The 21,162-nt window shown below is 50.5% G+C and overlaps 3 protein-coding genes across 4 annotated transcripts; all 3 read right to left on the bottom strand.

The window, feature by feature from the left end:
• Positions 1–667: 667 nt before the first annotated feature.
• plppr3b (phospholipid phosphatase related 3b) lies at positions 668–6,949 on the bottom strand. The gene is made up of 8 exons (XM_028404029.1): positions 6,859–6,949; positions 6,024–6,126; positions 5,612–5,797; positions 5,297–5,423; positions 4,181–4,376; positions 4,047–4,104; positions 3,694–3,867; positions 668–3,254 (listed from the first exon to the last, which is right to left on the bottom strand). The coding sequence occupies exons 2-8, from the start codon at positions 6,120–6,122 to the stop codon at positions 1,848–1,850; spliced, it is 2,247 nt and encodes a 748-aa protein (XP_028259830.1). The 5' UTR covers positions 6,123–6,126; positions 6,859–6,949; the 3' UTR covers positions 668–1,847.
• Positions 6,950–8,164: 1,215 nt separating this feature from the next.
• Positions 8,165–13,372, bottom strand: med16 (mediator complex subunit 16). 2 transcript variants are annotated; one of them, XM_028404792.1, is made up of 16 exons: positions 13,048–13,372; positions 12,507–12,668; positions 12,323–12,430; positions 12,044–12,213; positions 11,664–11,945; positions 11,440–11,589; positions 11,256–11,361; positions 11,023–11,178; positions 10,469–10,683; positions 10,183–10,389; positions 9,572–9,782; positions 9,373–9,506; positions 8,950–9,142; positions 8,660–8,876; positions 8,507–8,590; positions 8,165–8,408 (listed from the first exon to the last, which is right to left on the bottom strand). In XM_028404792.1, exons 2-16 carry the CDS (start codon positions 12,643–12,645, stop codon positions 8,282–8,284), a joined length of 2,499 nt encoding a protein of 832 aa, XP_028260593.1. In that variant the 5' UTR covers positions 12,646–12,668; positions 13,048–13,372; the 3' UTR covers positions 8,165–8,281. The 2 variants fall into 2 exon arrangements, with proteins under 2 accessions (XP_028260593.1, XP_028260592.1); XM_028404791.1 differs by having other exon boundaries at positions 12,507–12,665; positions 13,048–13,371.
• A 1,899-nt stretch (positions 13,373–15,271) lies between these two features.
• Positions 15,272–19,845, bottom strand: misp (mitotic spindle positioning). The gene is made up of 5 exons (XM_028403170.1): positions 19,744–19,845; positions 16,909–18,853; positions 15,785–15,978; positions 15,628–15,666; positions 15,272–15,538 (listed from the first exon to the last, which is right to left on the bottom strand). The coding sequence occupies exons 2-5, from the start codon at positions 18,740–18,742 to the stop codon at positions 15,440–15,442; spliced, it is 2,166 nt and encodes a 721-aa protein (XP_028258971.1). The 5' UTR covers positions 18,743–18,853; positions 19,744–19,845; the 3' UTR covers positions 15,272–15,439.
• Positions 19,846–21,162: the final 1,317 nt, after the last annotated feature.

Raw genomic sequence — 21,162 nt, 5'->3', positions numbered from 1 at the left:
AAACATTGGAGCCGCATCAGTCAGGTGCCCCCCCCCCCCCCATCATTCTGTATTCAGATTGACCTCAGACATACTAACAGCAGATCTAAGGTCCAGCTTTGTGAACTAGTCCAGTAAAAATGTACTGTTATTAATGCTCCAGAGCCTGGCGGGTAGGCTCTGGACCTGGCAGGTCTCACAAGTCTTTAATCTCTATAATTGGTTGTTTTAAGCAGATTTCCTGTGAGACCAAAACTCCAGGAGATTAAAACGATGAGCAAACTGTGAGGTGGTTTTTAAACAGTTTTGTTCTGAACTTCACAGTCAGCTGATGCGGCTGATCCACGAGCATTTGGACCGGTCCTGTTAGAAAGGCGTGTTTTAGGTGTGACAACAGAGAGGAACTCAACAACTGATCCGATTCATCAGCATCTTTTACTGCATCACGGTGGATGTTTACATACAGACACCTGAAGTCACTTGAAACAGCTTTAATGTTGCACTTTGACCCTGACAGTCACACGGCATGCAGCATCCAGTTTGCAGCTTTTTTCTTACAGCATATACAGATTCACATGGCTCTTCATGGTTTTACATTCAAATGGAAATGCTGATTCAGGATGGCTGTGTGATCACATGCAACAACACATGGACACATCAACAGCAAGGACGGACCTTTAATGCCTCCTCAGAACTTCATATTTACAGACCGGCCCTCTGATGGCTTCCTGTGAGCTGTCAGGACTTATCTGAGCCATGAACAGCCACAGATGAGCAGAGGAGCACATGTTGCTGCTTTTTACAACTGTAACCATTGAACATTAAAGTCATTTGTTACACTGATCCCAACAAAATGATTCCTTCATAAACTTCAAAAACATCCGCAGAGTTTGAGCTCTGAAACCGACCGGCCCGTTTCTCTTTCCACTCTGAAGTTTAGAAACGTATCTGTATAAATATTAATCTCTAGTGGTCACCTGTAATAAATACACACATTCTTATACAAGAACACTCAGCCTCAGCCAATCAGAGAGCACACAAACATGCAGAGAATCACAACAGCAACCAAGCCGTCACAACAGAGAAACACACTCATCCAGGTAATGTACAATCAGTGTGAGACCACCAACATGGCTGCCATGCCACGGATCTTTACTGAGCAGTTCTGGTGCAGGGTTCAGGTTCTGCTGCACGTTTGTGCTTCTACTGTGAATCTTTAAAGTCACCTCTGTGCTCTTCAGGTTATTTAGTGAATGAGTGGCCATGAAGACTGTCCAGATGTCTTCCCAAAGGCTCTGCTGTGGACATCATCTCTTCAGTTAGGATGGACATTATATGGCAGGAGGAACTTGTCTGTCTGTCCTGGTTCACTGCTCATCCCCGAAGATTATATACCTGTTTTAACTAATTCCACATTTACAGAGAAATGCTTGGAGCCACAAGGGAACCAAACAGACAAGTGGCCCCCTCAGAACATCCTGTCCACACCAGGAAACAGCGTATTTGGTTGATTTGTGGCTCAGGTACGGATGGGTCATAACTGGATGTTATAGTGAGGACCCCAGAATTCACCTTTAACCATGAATGTCCTTTAAATGTACGGTTCCTCAGACCGTGTGAAGTCTTATGATGGTTATTATCATTATTATGTGGTGGGATTAAGATTAGGAAATACTGACAGTGGTGGGAACAACTGTAAAGGAAAATCTAGTGGGTTGAGCCGATCGGCATCAAACCACACTCCTAGGTGAAACCAGTTTATGAAGGTCGTTGCACTAGGCTGAATAAATGCATAGTCCTCCTGCTGTCCTGCTGCTGTGCTGTAATGACCAGGGTCTGAATAAGGCTTTTACTTTGTAGGTAAGACACTAATCTTTGAACCTCCGTCCCTGCAGGCTTTTATAATAGTTCTCCTGTTCAGTCTGGTGACGAATCTCTCGATCCATCAAAACTAGTGCTGTCTTGCGTCGCATGGCCATCTCCCTGCGCTGAGCGTCCACGGACATCTCCACCTGTGTCTGAGGTAGGGGAGAGGCTGAGCATGAGTCAACAGCAGCACAGGGCGAGGCAGATTGGCGAGGATGGAAGCTGCTGTTGCGGGCACCTGAGTCACCTCGGTTTAATTTGTTGAGGTCGTAGGAGTCTCGTCGATCAGACCCATTGGTGGGTACACCTGCCCATTCCCATGAAGTACCATTACCCGCAAGAGGAAGAGCCTGAGGAGGCAGAGGAGCTTGGACAACCGGGTGATGGGGGGCATGGGCTTCTACTGTGATGATACCCGACCCTTCCCTCTGCTGCTCTGAGGGGGAGTGATGGTGCGGGGAGTTGGCTGTGGAGGATGTGCCGGAACAGCTGGAAGTGGTTTCAGAGGACTTCTCCCCTGAGGAGGAGGAGGGCAGGAGGCCCTGCTGCTTTGACATAGCGATGACTTGCATGAGCCTTGGCTGGTTGGCAGTACCACGGGACGACTCCCCACTCGTCTTCTCCCGAATGGCAAGCCACTTGGCCCGGGTCAGGGCGCTTTTTGGGGACACAGGCGGGGGTCCAGCTTCAGGAATCTGCGGTGGCCTGGGAGTCACCACAGCTTTGGCACCCCCTGGAGGCGGGGTGGGATTGCGACTAGCGTTTGCCCTCACAGACTGTGCTGCAAGCTGGGGGACAGAGACCTGAGTCCCTCCATCGTCAGTACCCACAGAGGCCAGTTCAGACCCGTCCTGGCTGGCTTTGCGCGGTCCCTCGTCCTGGACGCTCAAGCCACGCATCTCCATTGACCTTTGCTTCCACTCTGACACCAGTTGCTGTGAGCGCATGGGATCCATGGGAACCTGCACGGCCTTCAGGCGCCGCTGCACTGGCTGCGATGGTTGTACCGGTTGTACTGGCTGCACTGGATCCTCATATCCATCATTGGTCCCCAGCACCCCATTAATATTCATGCTAGCCCTCGGAAGGCTGTTACTGAAGGTCAGCATGGTCTCCTTCCCCATGGGGCTCCGAGGGGCCAGCAGCTCTACATCCACGCTTGCCCTTTTCAGACTTCCCATGGAGCCTTTCTCCCTCTGCAGGGGCCCTAGGCCCTCTAGCCTGTTGATGTTGGCTGGAGCTGAAGCTATCTCATCATTACTCTCTGAGGCGGAAGCGGGGCCTTTGTTGTAGACGGAGTCGTGTCCACGCTCCGTCAATGCTCGAAGAGGATCCTCCTTAGGGGGCAGGGGAGGTGCGACTGGAGCAACATCATCAGAGGACCTGAAGTTGGCAACAGCGTGAAGCGCCTGAAGGAGGAGAAATAAATACAAGTTTTCCCCTCTGAACAAAGACACAAACATCAGGAAACGGAACATGAAAAGGAACAATAGCTCGACACCCTGTCAGTACTGTCATCCTGACCCGTTTCTGAACGCTGTTCAGCTCCTGAGCTAATCATGGTATTTCAACAAAGATCCGACTCCTCCACTGACTCCCAGCTGCAAAGTTCCTGTTTCATTGGGGATACAGTTGCCATGACAACAGCAACACAAAAGGATGTCCATGACAACAGCAGGTCTGTTTAATCTGCAGTGAAATCCTAAATCAAACAGCCAAACACAGATTAGCTCAGGAAAAGAGTTTAAAAACCCGGCATGGCGCCAGTTAAGAACAATCACACCAGCCCCTGTGTTCTGATTCACACATTTGCACCTTATGTGACTGGTTTGTGACAGCGGGCCTTACCAGATAAGCGGCGATGAAGGCTCCGATGAGGAAGCCCACATACACGTCGATGGGATGGCTGCGATGCTGGGTGATCTGGGTCAGACCCGTCAATGCCGCTGCGATGGCGAATGCAAACACTAGCACCGGTTTGAGCAGCTTGGTGCTGTCTGAAATGGTCGAGTTAAAGTACATCTGACAGGAAACAGAGAGGCTCACGTCAAACACGTCCAGCAGGCCGGACCAAGGTTTGTCAGAGCTGAGCATAAAATAATCCACCATGTTTAAGGAAAGGTTTCTCCGCTGGGTTTCTGTAAAGCCACATCTGATAAAAAGACGTATGAATAAAGGTAACTCAACAGAAGTGCACTTACAGAGACATAAACTGCAGCGAAGGCCGACAGAGTGGCATGCTGGGAAGGAAACGTCTTCCTGCAGGACAGAAAAGACTACATTTTAATCAGCTGTGACAAACAACAGTAACGCATACAGGAACTAGAGCGGGCACCTGGCAGCCATGATGGCGTGCTGGTCATGTCCAGAGCAGATATCTTTAGTGATGTAGGCGTTTTTATGACATGACACGCCGGCCAAAGTGTAGTTGGGTTTACAGACGGTGAGGAAGAACGGAGCGTGGTACCCGGTCGACAGCTGGATGATGTCAGTGAGCAGTGCTGTCGCACACAGGCCGAAGACATGCACGCCTGCAGGGACAGAGACAACACGTCAACGGAGAGACAGACAGGTGACAGGTCAACGGAGGGACAGACAGGTGACAGGTCAACGGAGGGACAGACAGGTGACACGTCAACGGAGAGACAGACAGGTGACACGTCAACGGAGGGACAGACAGGTGACACGTCAACGGAGGGACAGAGGGACAGACAGGTGACAGGTCAACGGAGGGACAGACAGGTGACACGTCAACAGAGGGACAGACAGGTGACACGTCAACAGAGGGACAGACAGGTGACAGGTCAACGGAGGGACAGACAGGTGACACGTCAACGGAGGGACAGACAGGTGACAGGTCAACGGAGGGACAGACAGGTGACACGTCAACGGAGGGACAGAGGGACAGACAGGTGACACGTCAACAGAGGGACAGACAGGTGACACATCAACAGAGGGACAGACAGGTGACAGGTCAACGGAGGGACAGACAGGTGACACGTCAACGGAGGGACAGAGGGACAGACAGGTGACAGGTCAACGGAGGGACAGACAGGTGACACGTCAACGGAGAGACAGACAGGTGACAGGTCAACGGAGGGACAGACAGGTGACAGGTCAACGGAAAGACAGACAGGTGACACGTCAACGGAGAGACAGACAGGTGACACGTGAACGGAGGGACAGACAGGAGAGACGTCAACAGAGGGACAGAGGGCCAGACAGGTGACACGTCAATGGAGAGACAGACAGGTGACACGTCAACAGAGGGACAGACAGGTGACAGGTCAACGGAGGGACAGACAGGTGACACGTCAACAGAGGGACAGACAGGTGGCACGTCGACAGAGGGACAGACAGGTGACACGTCAACAGAGGGACAGACAGGTGACAGGTCATCGGAGGGACAGACAGGTGACTGAGACGCCGTGTCTCTCGGCTCCAGACGCACCTACGAAGCGGACTGTCCTCCTCAGGAAGGAGTTGAAGCTGCAGCCTCCTGCGTTGATGCTTCCTTCGGCTCTGCGGAGCTTCAGCCTGGACTGCAGGCAGTAGATCACTCCCTCCACCAGCATGATCTGATTCACAAAACACAGGCACCTTGAGAGGGGGACATTTGAAGCCTAACATCACATGACTGGTGTCGGACAAACGTCCTGTTGACTGTGCCGATATAAACAGGAGATGATGGACAGATCAGATGGTCACAGCGCTTTCTGTGAGTGACACAAACTGGCTAGCAGGTGATAATAAACCATGGCATTACTGAGGCAGCAGGCCCGGCGAAGGCGAGGCTCAGCAGCATCAGCAGAGGGATCAGCTCGTCGCCGCCGTCCACGTATGGCATGCTGAGCTCCCTGTCGTGGCAGCGGAAGCCAACCTGAGCCGGCTGCACCACATCCGTCAGCTCCAGGAAGTACAGGGACACCATAGAAGAAGCCACGATAGGCAGCTGCAACAAACAAACAAACAAACAAACAAACACGTCTATCTGAGCGGGGAACCCACGGGCAGCTGTGCGGTGGAAGCAGCTCCTCTGATGAGATTTGATTGGCTTACTGATTCATTGATTTATTGATGTTTGAGCTGATTTTAAAGAACAAATAAAACAGGAAGTGACGTAACACTGGTGCATGGTTGTTGCTGAACCCATGAGTCATGTGACTGTTTATTCTCACCTCCACAAAGTAGAAACATGGCAGCAGAGTCAGACTGTCCTTGGGGGGTTTCTTCTTCATCTTCTCTGAGGAGGAGGAGCTCATCATCATCATCCTCATGAAGCTGCAAAAAAAACAAAAAAACCCCACACACACCACATCTGTTAGGGTCCCCATAGTAACAGGGGAGGTGTAGACTCCAGCCCTGCCTCCTTGTGGACCACCTCCTCTCTGGTCTCATCTGGTTCCTCTCTTGTCTCCTGGACCAGCAGATCATCTCAGGCTGCTTTTACAGTTTAGCTGTTTGCTCTGAGTTTTGATTGGCTGTGTTTCTACACAGAGCAAACCAAACTGCATCACTTCTCTGCGACTGGTCAGGCGGGAACAGAGGACGTTTCTGTGACTGGCAGAGACAGCTCCACCATGGAGGTTCACCTACGCCTCACCATGGAGGTTCACCTACGCCTCACCATGGAGGTTCACCTACGCCTCACCATGGAGGTTCACCTACGCCTCACCATGGTGACTGTGAGCTACAGCTCCTCAGGAGGGGGGACACACTGCAGCTGATCAGGTGATTCGGATCCAGTCCCCACTCTCAGACAGAGTGAGGACTGATCCGGATTCTCCTCACTCTCAGACAGTGAGGAGGACTGCAGCGGCTCTCCTGCACCCAGTCCCTGTCCATCACTGCTGGACAACAGACACTGAGCTCCTCCGCCTGGACGGAGCCAAAACAGAAACCACAGACTGTCGATCCAGATTCTGATGCATCACGCTGCAAACTGCTCACCACGTGACACAAAGCATCTCACACACACTCACACGCACACACACACACCACTAATACCTTCACCTTTCAATTAACAGCTGACCAATCAGAGCGCAGAGTTCATCCACCCTGACGGAGAAATCTCAGTGACACGCGCGCGCACACGCAGGTGTTACAGCGGTGCAGCTGCAGGGCTGCATGCAGAATCCGGATCAGAGCTCGGATGGATCGCGGAGTGTGACGGCTCTGCGGCTCTGCCTGATCCGCCGCAGCACGATGCAGCGCGCGCGCAGTCTCACCTCACGCCTGCTCTGATTCCCGTCACGTTCTCCCTCCCGCCGCAGAACCGGACCCACTGCAAACACGCACCTGCCTGGATGTCCCGGGTTTCAGCAGCTCGGTTTCAGACCCGGTTCCGGTTTTGCTTCGTTCTGCCTCAGATCCCGCAGCTGTTTTCTTCTGGATCCGCTGCTGCTCGGTGTGTGTGTGGAGGTGGAGGTGTGTGATGTCTATTGTCGGTCTGTTGCAAGTGTTTAGTGCCCCCTAGTGACTGCATGGAGGAACCAGCAGACAGAACCTAAACAATTAAAGCTTCAGATTGATCCGAATTATTGCACATTGAATCAATGACAGCGGTCAGCTGTGAGAGCTTTGGTCCTCTCACTGCACTGTGAAAACAGGAGCCTGTAGTACCAGCAGTGGTCAGTAGGCGGCAGTGCCAGAACATGAAGTATCACGACACAGGTCTGCTTTCTAAACTCACGCTGATGAAAAATACTGATTTGTTTCTGCAAGAATTTCTGTGAGGTTTTTTAACCGTCCTGTGGAACCAGCGTGCAGAGGGGAGGGGGGGCCTCCAGAACCGTCCTCACAAAGACTACAGCTGGCCTGAACCGGCGTGTAGGACCGAGAGGCATATTGTAGGTATGCCAGCAGACAGAGTAAGAAAGACCAAGGCTTGGCCTTCATCACAGATCTGCCCTCTGGTCCACCTGATGTTTCTCATTCCCGCCTACGTTGTTCTTCTTTGTAGTACTACACCTCATGACTCCTGATGCAGGATGACTGGACGATGTAAACAACACCGGGTTCACTTAGTTTTATTACAAAAAAACTATTTACAGCAGAAGCAGGTGTGTGTGAGTGTGGCTGTCTGTCTGTGTGTGTGTGTGTGAGTGAGTGAGTGTGTGTGTGTGTGTGTGTGTGTGTGTGTGAGTGTGTGTGTGTGTGTGAGTGAGTGAGTGTGAGTGAGTGAGTGTGAGTGAGTGTGTGAGTGTGTGTGTGTGTGTGTGTGTGTGTGAGTGTGTGTGTGTGTGTGTGTGTGTGTGTGTGTGTGTGTGTGTGTGTGAGTGTGTGTGTGTGTGTGAGTGTGTGTGTGTGTGTGTGTGTGTGTGAGTGAGTGTGTGTGTGTGTGTGAGTGTGTGTGTGAGTGTGTGTGTGTGTGTGTGTGTGTGAGTGTGTGTGTGAGTGTGTGAGTGTGTGTGTGAGTGTGTGAGTGTGTGTACGCTCAGGTGAGGACGGCGGGGATCTTCCTCCACAGACCTCCACACAGACAGTTCTTAATCCAGCGCTGCTCCCACTGCTTCATGGCGTTGGTCTTGTTAGGCGAGCGAAGCATCGTTACGCAGCCACACCTGATTAATCACAGGTTATTGATCATATGTTTAATCGTGCCTGAACACATGTAACTGATCACATGGTCACAGACAGAGGACAGTTCCTGAGGACTGACCTGGTGCAGGCTTTGCTCTCCTCCGTTGGACACACTCCCATGTGGATACAGCGTAGGTTGTCCATTTTCTGAGAGCCGGGACTCCTGGAAACAAACATGCAACTCATCACCTGCGCCTCACCACATCAGCAGCTTCTCCCTGACAGGCTTTACCTGCTGAAGACCTCCAGAGGGGCAGAGCCTCCGACTCCAGGCAGCGACGACGCCTTTCCAAACTGCAGCCTGAGCGGATGTTTCCCCTGCAGCTTCACAATGACGCCGTCATTCATTGGGAGCCAGTCCATGCTGGGAACCAGCATCTGACTGGGCAGCAGGCAGCACTCGTCTATCAGACTCTCATCAGGGTCCTGGGGGGGGCCGTCGTCACGCGCTGAGAGGACGGAGACAACAGGTTAGCTCATGGTTAAAGCACAACGGTGCATGAGGATCAGAGACGAGCTTACAGCAGAGCCACAGCTTGGTGAGCAGCCTGAACAGCAGCTGCATGCTGTCCTGGTTGTCTGAGGTGGCGGTGAAGGTGGGCAGGCAGCCGGGCTTCAGCAGACCCCAGATTCTGATCATCACCAGCATCTCCCGCAGCATCCCTAGAGATGCCCCGTCCCTCATGAAACCGAAGCCTGGCCGCACCATGGAGCCCTGTGGGAGACAGGACCAGAGAGGTCAGAGGTCACTGGCTACACATGGACACTGCTGTCTCTGAGCCTAAGATCTGACCAGTCAGTGTCTGAGAGACCACCGTGTCCTCCCCTGGGGTCCAGACCCAATGTGATCCAGGTCTGGCACAAACTGAACACCGTGTTTTTAACGTTTGACTCGTCTCAGGGTTCATATGTGACTGACCTCTGTGCTGTCTGTGGTCCGCTCACCTGGTTGGGCAGGTTGGCCAGCAGGTACAGCACAAAGTCCCCCACCCACTGGATGAGCTGCTGCAGGGACTGAAGGGGGGGGCCATCCAACACGAACTCCTCCGTCTTCAGATTGATCATCACCTTATCGATATCTGAGGAGACACATGGCGATCAGTCCTTTGCCCCTCTGGCCCTTCATCCTCACCTGCAGCCTAACCTGTGTCGGTGTTCTTGGCGCAGATCTCTGCCAGCCGGTCTCCTGGACTCTTGTCTGGTGTATTGAGCACATGTGGTCTTAACAGAGACTTCAAGGTGGAGCTGATGGCGATCAGCAGCAGTTTGGCGTGGAAGTCACATGCTCGAGCCGCCGTCGCCGTGGAGAGTTTACAGAGCGACGCCTTCACCGCCACAATGCGCGTTGATAGAACCTGGAACAAAGCTTTGCTTCAGCTGAGGCAGCACATGGTTGTTTTGATATTAATGAAAGATTAAACCGCACAATCATTCAGCGGTTCTTATTCTGCTTTTAACTATTTCACTTAAAGTATATTTAGCAGCAGAACAAATGTTTAAACTAATGCCTCAGGTCAGTCAGAGGACAGCTGCTCTGTCTGCAGGGGACTTGAGTTTGTTGGTCTTAGTTAGGCTCCACAGCATGTACACACAGTGCTGTGCAAACAATCAACAATTACATTATTTTTCATTTTGCCATCAAATTGTGTTGAAACTTTTTTTGACGTTTACGGCTGCTGTTCACCACAACCAGGAAAAGTAGCTGCAGAACTGGAAGGAGCTGAAGAGTCACAGTAAGGTACAAAGATCCGTCACCTGCTGCAGGGCTTGGTTCTGCCTCATATACTCCTCATGTAGCTTCTCCACCAGGTTGTGCACCATGCTGGGCTGCACGTGTAACAGAACGTCCCACCAGTCGTAGCCCGTCACCATGCAGTACTCCAGCAGGAGCAGCAGGTGACGCAGCGTTGTGTTCATTTCCAGCACCTGGCCCATTGAGGGCGACACTCGCAGCATGTGGAGCTGAGGAGAAAAACAGCCGCGAGGTGTTTACAGTGGTCTGATGAGCATGACAAAACGCCCAGTGTGTGTGTGCCCTCACTTTGCCGTGGTTGTCAACTCCAGCTAACGCCAACGAGGTCCAGGAGAACTGCAGGGACTTGAAGTGGAGGGCGGGGCCTGCCGTTCTCTGGCGCTTGATGGCGGACTCATCTCCGGGCCGCTGAGAAGAGGACGAGCCATAGAAGACGCCCATGGTGTGGAGGGACAGACGGTGCAGGATCTGAATGCTGCCGTCATGAAACGCTAGAGCAAGACCTGAAAATTCACAGAGGGCTCATCAGTAGAGACTCATCAGTTCATATCAACGTGACATCATCCAGCGTCATCAGCCGGATGCCCCCCCACACATCCACCAAAAGCTAAGAAAGATCAATGACATTTCAAAGGGCTGACAGACCTAAAACTCTGGAGGTCCCCATCATATTGATAGATGTATTGATAGATGTATTGATAGATGTATTGATAGTGTGGAGGTCATCCAGCAGCCCTGGATGATTTCACACAGACTGGCCCTTTAATTCTTTACAGAAACACAATTATCTACGTTCCATATTTATTTGTGAGGATGGATCAGTTCTCCCGGATTCTTCTCACCGAGACCAGGGCAGAACTTTGTGTCCGACGCCACCTTCAGGTCAGTGTTAGAGATAGAGATGGGCAGTTTGGGCAAAGCGACTGCTGACACGCGCTCCAGGTCATTGGTGGTGGTCAGAATCCTCCACTTCAAGATGGTGGGCTGCTTCTCTCCAACTGAGCACATACAGGAAGGTCAGGAAGTCAAAAGTGGTCACCACCCCTACCCAGCAGAACCAGCTCGAGTTTCTTACCGACTGGCGATCGGTGCTGAAAGATGTTGTTAACAGGAAGTCCCTCCTTCCTGAGCGACCAACACTCCACTATGCTGCCTGTCTGGTTTGACGCACACAGCAAAACCTACAACAGACAGTCCAGTCCAGTTCTGATCATTCTGTAACCACAGTTGGGCAGAGTTCTGCTAGTTCTGCTCGTTACCTGTTCAGAGTTCTCTTTGGTGAGGAACTTGAGGTGGGTTACGGCCGGGTACTTCTCCCTCCTTAGGGGGTCGGTGGTGCAGCGCAGGAACAGGGACGGTAAGAGCTCGGTGTCGATGCGACACTTCTCACTCACCACACTCACCACCACCTGAACACAACCAGGAAAACTGAGTCTGATTGCTTTGTTAATGTCACCATGACAACCTGTCGCCTGGGTCTGACCTTGTAGAACTGGACGGGCGAGGAGCTGCTGCCATCAGAAGCCGCCACCACGATGTTCCCTCCGCCAGTAAAGGCGATGTCAGCCAGCGCCACCCGCCCTCTCAGCCTGCACAGACTCTCACTGGCCGTCAGCAAAGCGCCCCCTGGCTTTAACAAAGACACGGTGACCAAGCCACTCACTGTCACTGCCAACCAGCCCTCCATCGGCTTCCCACCAAACAGGGTCAGCGAGGGAGTGAACTGCACCCGGGAGAACTTCTCACTGAAGTTTGTGGACCCAGACTGGACCAACGAGAAACAAGCAGTTGTAATAATTAGGGCATGATATGAAGGGGTTAAACATTAACACATATTAATAACCCCCCTCCCAGATGAGTTACCATCTCAACATGCAGGGCGAGTTTGATGCCATTATGCAGCCAGCTCAGCGCTACGATCGGGTCTCCATCCAGAGAGCTGGACAGGACGCTTTCCCAGCTGTTCACCAGGTGATCCGACATCGACCAACATTTGATCTGACCATCACCGTCTGCTGACAGCAGCCTCGAGCCTCAACACACACACACACACACACACTGTTATAAGAGCGGCAGCAACACATTACTAAACACAAACATCACATTCACAATCGGTACGTCGATGTGATCCTGGTCTCTCACCTGACTGATCCCACTCCAGACAGGAAATGACCTCACTGTGTCCAGAATTGATGGAGTAAACATCCCAGGGGTGTTCCGTGTCAATGATGTGGATCATGTGACTCACGTCTGAAACAGACACACACTTCATGATCAGTTCGGACCCAGAACCTGTTCTGAAACCTACAGCTGTGTGTGCATGTACCCTTGTCGTCGTCCTCATTTTTCAGGTCTGTGGTGAAGGCCACCAGGTTCCTGCAGGACCAGGAGCAGACCAGGGGGATGGACGGACAGTGAGTGCTCTTTGGGCGTTTCTCCCATTCACAAACATACGCCAACTCCATGATGTGACCACAGCAATCCTCTGCTGAACACACATGCAGGTGTCACACACAGCAGCAGCAGCACTTCTAATTTAACACGTGCTGTCATATCAGGAAGGGTTAACCCTATCATCGCTGGTTTGGTCTGTAAAGTAGCTGTAAGTGTCAAAAGTATGCAGAACAACAGCAACATCAAAAAACACAATTAAGCACAGTGTTCAACAACAATCTTGAAGTTGTTGTTTTCTATTTTGAGTTAAAAGGTTTAAAGGTAACGATAGTCAACAGTAACAGCTGACTGTGTCACATACAGACAGATCTTCGGGATTAATAAGGTTTTATCTTATCTTATCTCTTATCTTATCTTCTCCTTCGGTGCAGCTCTGTGTTAGCATGTTAGCATGTTAGCCGCGTTCAGCTCACCTCTCTTCGCTTCCCGCTCTGGTGATGCAGATTAAAAACAAATGCTTTTAAAACGCCAACATGAATAAACTGTAAAGTAAACTTCGGCCGCTTTATAACAGTTTAATGTGACGGAGCCCGTCAGCACAGACCGCTGCTCATTAGCTTCCACAGACCGTCAGGACCCCCCGCTCCAGGGCTGTCCGTGCTGCTGCCTGTCCGTAAAAACACTGCCAGCCCAGGACACGTCCGCTCATGGTACCGCTGTGAGTTCGGCTGTGAGTTCGGCTGTGAGTTCGGCTGTATGTGTCATGTTGTTAACGTGTGAAAACAGCCTTATAAGCCTCATATCCACAGTGTGGGTCTGTACCGGGGGTTATTTAAGAGGCGCGGCGTGCAGCAGCCTGCCTTTCCCCTCCAAGTCGGCGTTTATATTATTATTATTATTATTATTATTATTATTATGATTATTATCATTATTATTATTATTATTATTATTATTATTATATAGTAATAACTTTACAGTCATGCTGAACATCTGACTCTGCACAGATTGATATGCTGAGATGCTACAGTCACTGCGCCACCTGCTGGCCGGAGGCCCTGTATTTTGTGTGTTTTGGTGTCCTCTTCTGGCCTGCAGACCACAGCTCCTGCCGGTACCAGGGACAGAGAGGACATGGGACGACAGGGGAGGCGGCTGCTGGTCCCGTGGACCACAAGGACTGCGAGGGCCGGTCATCGCTGCTTGCAGCTTGAATTTATCTTTTGGAACTTTTATTATTTTCATAACATGCTCAAACACTCACCACACTTGGTAGCATATTTGTTTGCCTGAAAAAATGGGCACCACTCTATTTAAAGTCTTTATTTATAAAGCACATCAGTACACCGATTAAAAACAACGGTTCAGTTCGATTATCTTCGATTTACACTGCACCTGCCCTGGTAATCCTGCAGCTGTAGTCTAAAGACATGACTCGTTAAACTCACTGTCCAAACTAGGGACATTTTAACAACGCCATCTTGGTTCCGCATGCAGCCTCTTGATAACAGAGTGTGTGATTTAAAGGCTGATTTACACTTCTGCATAGAATCGATGGCGAACCCTAGCAGATACCCAGACACCGCCATGAACCCTTCGAAGGATGGCACATGAAAGCAGACTTTGAGGACACGTGAAAGCAGACTTTGAGGACACGTGAAAGCAGACTTTGAGGACACGTGAAAGCAGACTTTGAGGACACGTGAAAGCAGACTTTGAGGACACGTGAAAGCAGACTTTGAGGACACATGATAGCAGACTTTGAGGACACATGAAGACACATGAAAGCAGACTTTGAGGACACATGAAGACACATGAAAGCAGACTTTGAGGACACATGAAAGCAGACTTTGAGGACACATGAGGACACATGATAGCAGACTTTGAGGTCACGTGAAAGCAGACTTTGAGGACACGTGAGGACACGTGAAAGCAGACTTTGAGGACACGTGAAGACACGTGAAAGCAGACTTTGAGGACACATGAAAGCAGACTTTGAGGACACATGAAAGCAGACTTTGAGGACACATGAAGACACATGAAAGCAGACTTTGAGGACACATGAAAGCAGACTTTGAGGACACATGAGGACACATGATAGCAGACTTTGAGGTCACGTGAAAGCAGACTTTGAGAACACATGAAAGCAGACTTTGAGGACATATGAAAGCAGACTTTGAGGACATATGAAAGCAGACTTTGAGGACATATGAAAGCAGACTTTGAGGACATATGAAAGCAGACTTTGAGGACACATGAAAGCAGACTTTGAGGACACATGAAAGCAGACTTTGAGGACACGTGAAAGCAGACTTTGAGGACACATGAAAGCAGACTTTGAGGACACATGAAAGCAGACTTTGAGGACACGTGAAAGCAGACTTTGAGGACACATGAGGACACGTGAAAGCAGACTGAGGACACATGAAAGCAGACTTTGAGGACACGTGAAAGCAGACTTTGAGGACACATGAGGACACGTGAAAGCAGACTTTGAGGACACGTGAAAGCAGACTTTGAGGACACGTGAAAGCAGACTTTGAGGACACATGAAAGCAGACTTTAAGGACACATGAAAGCAGACTTTGAGGACACGTGAAAGCAGACTTTGAGGACAGAATTCATTTTTATTTTTTGATTGTTCAAATCATGACAACAATCAGAAACCCTGTCGTGCACCAAACTGCTGATTCAGTCCTTTATTCTACACAGTGTCTTGGTTCAGCAGCTGATTGGAGGAGCAGGAGAGGCATCGTTTCAAAGGTCTAACCAGGACAGGCTGGTTGAACTCTTTTAAGATCATGTGATTCTCAGCTGGAGACTGTTGGACAAACCAGGATCGCAGCAGTAGGGCTGCTCTCGCTGGTTTCACTCGTTCTCCTGGTTCTCCTGGTTGGTGAAGTCTCCGGCTTCCCAGCGAAGAGCTCGTTTGTTTTTATGTCGAATTACTCGAGTCGACTCCACAACCTAAAACAGACCAAACCACATTTCTGGTATTACTGACCAGATTCCTGGGGATACTCTGGTACTAGTACAACATGTGTTAGTGGGTGTACCTCATTGTTGATGTCATCAGTGGGCTTGATTCCTGCGTACTGAACAACAGACAGGTGTTGATAAACTGAAACATCATCTGGAGCATCTGCTCTTCATCCTGATCCTCACACAGAGGAAGGAGAAGACTACCAAAATAAGAACAACACAAAGACTCACTGAGCTCTCCTCCAGCTTCAGTTTCACCCGCCGCTCCTCAAAGTCCTGCAGCAGAGTCTCTGTGAGGCCGCGGACACCCGGGGGGGCGGACCACGGTGTGGTGGGGGAGGAGGATGTCCAGGGCTGAGCAGTGTGGAAGGAGATGGAGGACAGACGGATGGACGGACGAGGAGAGGACAGACTAGCAGGTTTCTCTGAAACCAAGGAAACACATGGATGACAATATGTGACAGTGTGACATCAGCAGACAGTGATGAGTTTAGGCCAGCAGGTGGAGCTGTTTCTCCTGATCAGTGTTTACCTTCAAATACCCGAAGAGATTCATGTTTATCAATACCGCAGTAATCGATCAGCCGTGTGACTGTGAATGTTCTTTTATTACAGCTGTCAGCAGCAGTACGAGCCTGGAGACGTGTCCCGCTGGTTAACTCTGTCACTGATTCACACGGAGCGGCTGGACTTTGTCTCCCTCATCATGTTACTCATTGTCTCTGGTTTATATGAGACAAGCAGCAGCCACTCCACAGTGCAGTGTTTTCACTTCACTCCCAGTTTAAAGCAAGTCATCTGTTTATTGATCAGTGCAACGAGTATCGATCCCTGACTGCCAGCGGTGGACACCAGGTTTCACTGTTAGAGGGCTTGATCGAACTTTGCCTGATTATAGTGTTTCAACAAATCATGACTCTGTCCAGGCAAGTCAGGCCAAACTGGTGGAGAGGAGGACTGAACAAACCAGACCGCCTCTGCTCCTGGACAGACAGCGGAGCTCTGGTTCCAGAAGGCCCAGACAGCTTCACTGTCCTACAGACCTCGACAGGAAGTCTTTGCCTCATGGCATCAGACTGTCTCTGTCACAGACAACACTGACCGTTGTAACAGACACATTTTCACAAGGTTTAACCCTTCAGTTGCACAGCCCATGGCACTTATATATATATATTATATGTGTTTCTTGTAAATGTTTTTTCTTTATCTTTACAGATATATATGTTTACTATGCTGAGTGTCTGGATATTGCTGCTGTAACAGTGGCATTTCCCAGCTGGGGCTGCCATTGTTCAGAGAGCTGTGTGACATCAGAGCACTGGGAGGACATCGATCTGCTGCGAGTTGGGACATACCTGTGTGTACCGGTGGGTAGAACTGACTGACAGCCATCTTGGTCGCCTGCTCCACCAAAGGAGCTGGGGAGAAGTTTTGCCTGGACTCCCTAAGCCTCCGGAGCTCCTCCTCACGCCTCAGAGCCTCCTCAATCTCCTTCTCAATGAAATCTGGAGCTCCTTGTCCTCTGGACTGCAGGCCACTGGACTCCAGGTTCTCCCTCCAGGGCAGCAGTGCCTGAGGTGCTGAGGGAGCACAAAAGGAGGAAAAGTAGGAGGGCTCGAGTTCCAGGTGGACATGTGTTGTGGTCTGTCCTGCTGAGTCCCTCTCATTGAGGGGAACTGAATTTGTTTGGTTGAACTCGTGTTCTTTAGGGTGTCGGTGAGGGCAGCATGGAGATGGGAAGACTTCTCCTGCTGCAGACTGGACTTCCCCCATCCTCCTGTCATCCATTTGTGAATCAGACTTCTTTGTTGCCTCCTCCGGCTCCTGTGGAGGATCTTGGCTGTATATTTCTACTTGGTCCTGAGGCCCCTCCGTCCACTGGTTCTCAGTTTGGATCTCTCTGCGGATGATGAAGCTCACACGGTTCTTCTCTTTGGCTCTGACAGGTGTCACTGGTGACTGCAATCGTTTGGTTTTGATCTCAACCATTTCTGTCTGGCTGACGCTGTGCTTCAGGCCTCGAGAGCGCCGCAGGTTCTCCTCGCGTTCCTGAGCTAACCGGATCTCCCGTTCAATTGGGGTCTCATAGTCAGGTGTGAACTTGCAGGTTTTGTTCCCTGGTTGAGTGCTGTAGTTGGACAGGCTTTCGTCACTGGTCGCATTACCTCCCACCTCCACCGACAGCTCCTCCAGGCCAGAGTCCAGATCATCGAACACGCTGCTCCGCCTGCTCAGACTCTCCTCAGTTTGGAAAACTGTCACCTTCCCCTGTGGACACAGCTCTTCTTCTTCTGGTGCTTCAAACTCTGCTGTGTCTTTGCTGCTGCATGTCTCCACCTCTTTTAACATGGACAGGACATCAGGATCTGAATGCTGGGGCGGGTTCAGGTGAGTCCTGGATAGCCTCAGAGGGCTGAGAAGAGCAGTCAGTCGGTCCTGTTCCATTTTTAGGAACTGTTGTCGCACTGTGGTGAAGTCAATTTGCTCCTTGTCAACGGTCCCAGGTTCAGCGGGTTGGGGGGGTTCCAATTGGGGGCTGATGGGGCTGTATCTGACACTAAAACCTTCGATCAGTTTTTTTGTAGATTGGCTCAGGTCCAGATCCTGTAACAGGCTCAGCTGGTCCCGGAATTTTTGATTCTTCTTGGGTGCTTGACTTTGAATGATCTCCTTGCGAAGCTGCTTCTCTTCCTCTTCCCCGACCACTCTGATTTCTGGATCCACTTTGTACTGTGAGTCTCCGCTGCTCTCTGAGAACAGACTCCCTGGTTTCCTGCTGCTGGTGTAGGTCTGTAGTTTGAAATCTTTCTCCTCTTTCAGAGTGGCCAGCTGAACCTGCCGCTGTGGTGAGACCATCCAGGCTTCATTTAGCTCGGCCTCAGGACTCATAGGATCTTCCACGAATGAGTAAAACCCACAGTGGGAGCCATCGCTGCTGCTGGGGCTGCTCGGCTGCCACTCGTCACCGGTGTTTCCTCCATCCTGCGACACCACCACCTGCCGTGCCTGGACCACCGTGTTCTTGGACCCATCACCATATAGGGAGGAGTGACTGTGAGACACAGAGATGCTGGAGGTGGAGTCCAGCTCATCCAGGTTGGAATTGGGGCCGGCGATGGTCCGCAGGTCTGAAGGCTGCAGCAAGGGGGACAAAGGTTTTAGCACCCACCTCCTTGGGACGCTGTCCATGGTGGAAGGTGGTGCAGTGGTGCTAGAGTTTGCCAAAAGGTGGTGATCACAGCGGGGTGTCTGAAAACTCCAGAAAGTCAAAACATTCTGACGGTTGTCTGCCGAGAGTCTCTGAAACAACAGGGAGGAGAAGACAGTTACTATGACAACAAGGAGATGAGGACGGTTTCCATGGACACAACAGCGGGTAGCAGACCACAAAAACAACAACTCAGGAAGGTCTACATGAAAACAGAGGATGGTTACTATGGAAACATCAGGAAGCAGCCATGCCAAAGAATTCAGTGAGCACCTTTGCAAAGCATCATGGGAATTGGAGTTCACATAAGGATCAATGAAGGCCTTTTTAATGGTTTAAAGGAAATGGATTGAGTAATGTCAATAACGTTTATCAACTGATCAGCAGTAAGACTGTTTACAGCTTCATAAAAAGACAGTGAGGTCGTCTCTGCATGTTTAATGCTTCAGACACTGTAAAGAATCTCTGATCATAAAACAGGTCGAAGGTTCAAATCCAGGCGGAGCCATAAACAGCGTCTGAGGAATCAGACAGCAATGACATCATCAGCCTCACATGGAACCTACATGTCCACGTCTCACGTCCATCACATGACCCATGACATCAGAATCTAACCATCGTGCCAGGTGACCTGCAGCCTGCAGGACCGTTAGCATCAGGCCCAGTGTGAGGCGCTCTGATAAGCAGCCCCTCCTGCAGGCCGGCTGCTGCTGTCAGCTGATAAACACACGCTGACGGACTGATGCTCGCCGTGCGAAGCAAACTCAACGGTCCACTCAGTCTCAGTTTGTACAGGTCTCTGCTGCCTCTGGGTGTGAGAGCAGAGCCCCTCTGATCACAGAAGGTTGACTTATCAGTTACTGCTCAGCTGATCAATAACTGATGATCAATAACTGATAAGTTAAGCATTAAGACACTTCAGTCCCTCTCGTGCTCTCTGGCTGCTGTTGCTGCAGTAACAAAGTGGAAAAGTTGTTCTTACCTCAGATCAGTTTTCTGTCAGCGGCACACACTGAAGAAGAACTGATGTGACAAAGTTCACTTTTGACCTCTCAAACAGAGGCCCCGCCCACTCACACAGGTCCCACCCACTGAAGCCTCCATCACATGACACAGACCTGAGAGGATCATGGTTTATCTGCAGGAACATTCTGTTTTTGAAAAACCTAACAGCTTAAAGGAATTATGCTCAACATGTTTCTGCCTCAGACTTGAAATGAAGACACACACACACACACACACACACACACAGACACACAGTAACAGGATTCACCTACAGGTGTCAGCTAAAGACCGAAGGGTTTGTTGTGCAGTTTAGTGTACGTTTGTCTGCTTTGTGTGACAGGCAGGCTCAATGTAAATACAGACACTCTGCTGCCCCCTGCTGGACACACAATAGAAATGACTGTGTGTGTGTGCGTCACCTTGGTCTCCTGGTCCAGACTGTGACACAGAACCTGCCATGGCGGTGTGTACCTGAACATTCTGGACCGGATCAGACTGGTTCCTACTGTTTCTGGTCTGATTAGGCTGATGATGTTAGCGATCAATCACTCAGCAGCTCTGTCACCTGTGACGGAACAATCAGGGTATTGATCAGGTTATCAGGAATCATGAGGTGAGTGTAAACAGCCAAACCCATCCCCTGATTGTGGGAGGGGGTGGGGCTAAAACTCATATCTGCAGACATGTTTACAGATCAATCCATGGATCAGCTGTTCAGAGGTAGGCGGCGATGTCATGATGATGTCACACAGGTAAGAACAGCCAGAGATAAACAGAATGTGACTCACCAGCAGGGTCGCCTCCGCCAGCTGATGGAGGACTGAGCCATGCCACACTGCCACTGTTTGTGTGTTTATGTGTGTGTGTGTGTGAGGGACAGAGTGGGTGTGGCTGGTCATTGTGTGTGTTTTTGTTGGTCAGCAGCATTCCTGGCAAATTCTACAGCTCAGCACACACACACACACACACACACACACACACAGGTCATTCAGGGGAACAGACTGGACAAACAGCAGCTGCTCAGTTCATACAAACCTGATCAACACCAAACAGAAAACATTCAGATGTTTTCACCTTTGAATATTAAACCTGAAATAATGATCCTTAAGCAGGACAGCTGTTATTTCCTACAGGGGGCAGCACTGAGCCTAACATGACAAAGGAGGAGGGATCCATTCATCCCAGAGTGCATGTTCAGCCTGTGTGTGGTGTGGAGTCCTGAGGTCACATGGTTGTGCTGCAGGTGTTTACCACCGCGCAGCAGGGGGCGCTGCACACACGAGCTGAAGGAGGAAACACTGATTTGCACAGATAAATATGATTCGACAGATTCCAGTTTATTCATGATTAAACTCATGCGTCTCACAGATGAGCAGATACAGACGTGAACAGGAAG

The sequence above is a fragment of the Parambassis ranga genome, chromosome 4 (genome assembly GCF_900634625.1).
Source record: "Parambassis ranga chromosome 4, fParRan2.1, whole genome shotgun sequence".
Lineage (NCBI taxonomy): Eukaryota > Metazoa > Chordata > Actinopteri > Ambassidae > Parambassis > Parambassis ranga.
This window is presented reverse-complemented; position numbering and strand designations above follow the sequence as displayed.

Bases quoted from the DNA above. Each gene is read 5' to 3' on its own strand.
- plppr3b (XM_028404029.1), bottom strand. From the start codon at position 6,122: ATGAGGATGATGATGATGAGCTCCTCCTCCTCAGAGAAGATGAAGAAG. The intron at 5,424-5,611 runs GTAATGCCATGG...TTTGTGAATCAG, and splicing joins TCGCCGGGCCTGCTGCCTCA to ATCATGCTGGTGGAGGGAGT. The intron at 3,255-3,693 runs GTAAGGCCCGCT...CTCCTCCTTCAG, and splicing joins CCTTCATCGCCGCTTATCTG to GCGCTTCACGCTGTTGCCAA.
- misp (XM_028403170.1), bottom strand. From the start codon at position 18,742: ATGGACAGCGTCCCAAGGAGGTGGGTGCTAAAACCTTTGTCCCCCTTG. The intron at 15,667-15,784 runs GTGAGTCTTTGT...TCTGTTGTTCAG, and splicing joins TGAAGCTGGAGGAGAGCTCA to TACGCAGGAATCAAGCCCAC. The intron at 15,539-15,627 runs GTACACCCACTA...GGTCTGTTTTAG, and splicing joins CTGATGACATCAACAATGAG to GTTGTGGAGTCGACTCGAGT.
- med16 (XM_028404792.1), bottom strand. From the start codon at position 12,645: ATGGAGTTGGCGTATGTTTGTGAATGGGAGAAACGCCCAAAGAGCACT. The intron at 9,143-9,372 runs GTGAGCGGACCA...TGTCTCCCACAG, and splicing joins TGGCCAACCTGCCCAACCAG to GGCTCCATGGTGCGGCCAGG. The intron at 8,409-8,506 runs GTCAGTCCTCAG...GTGATTAATCAG, and splicing joins GAGAGCAAAGCCTGCACCAG to GTGTGGCTGCGTAACGATGC.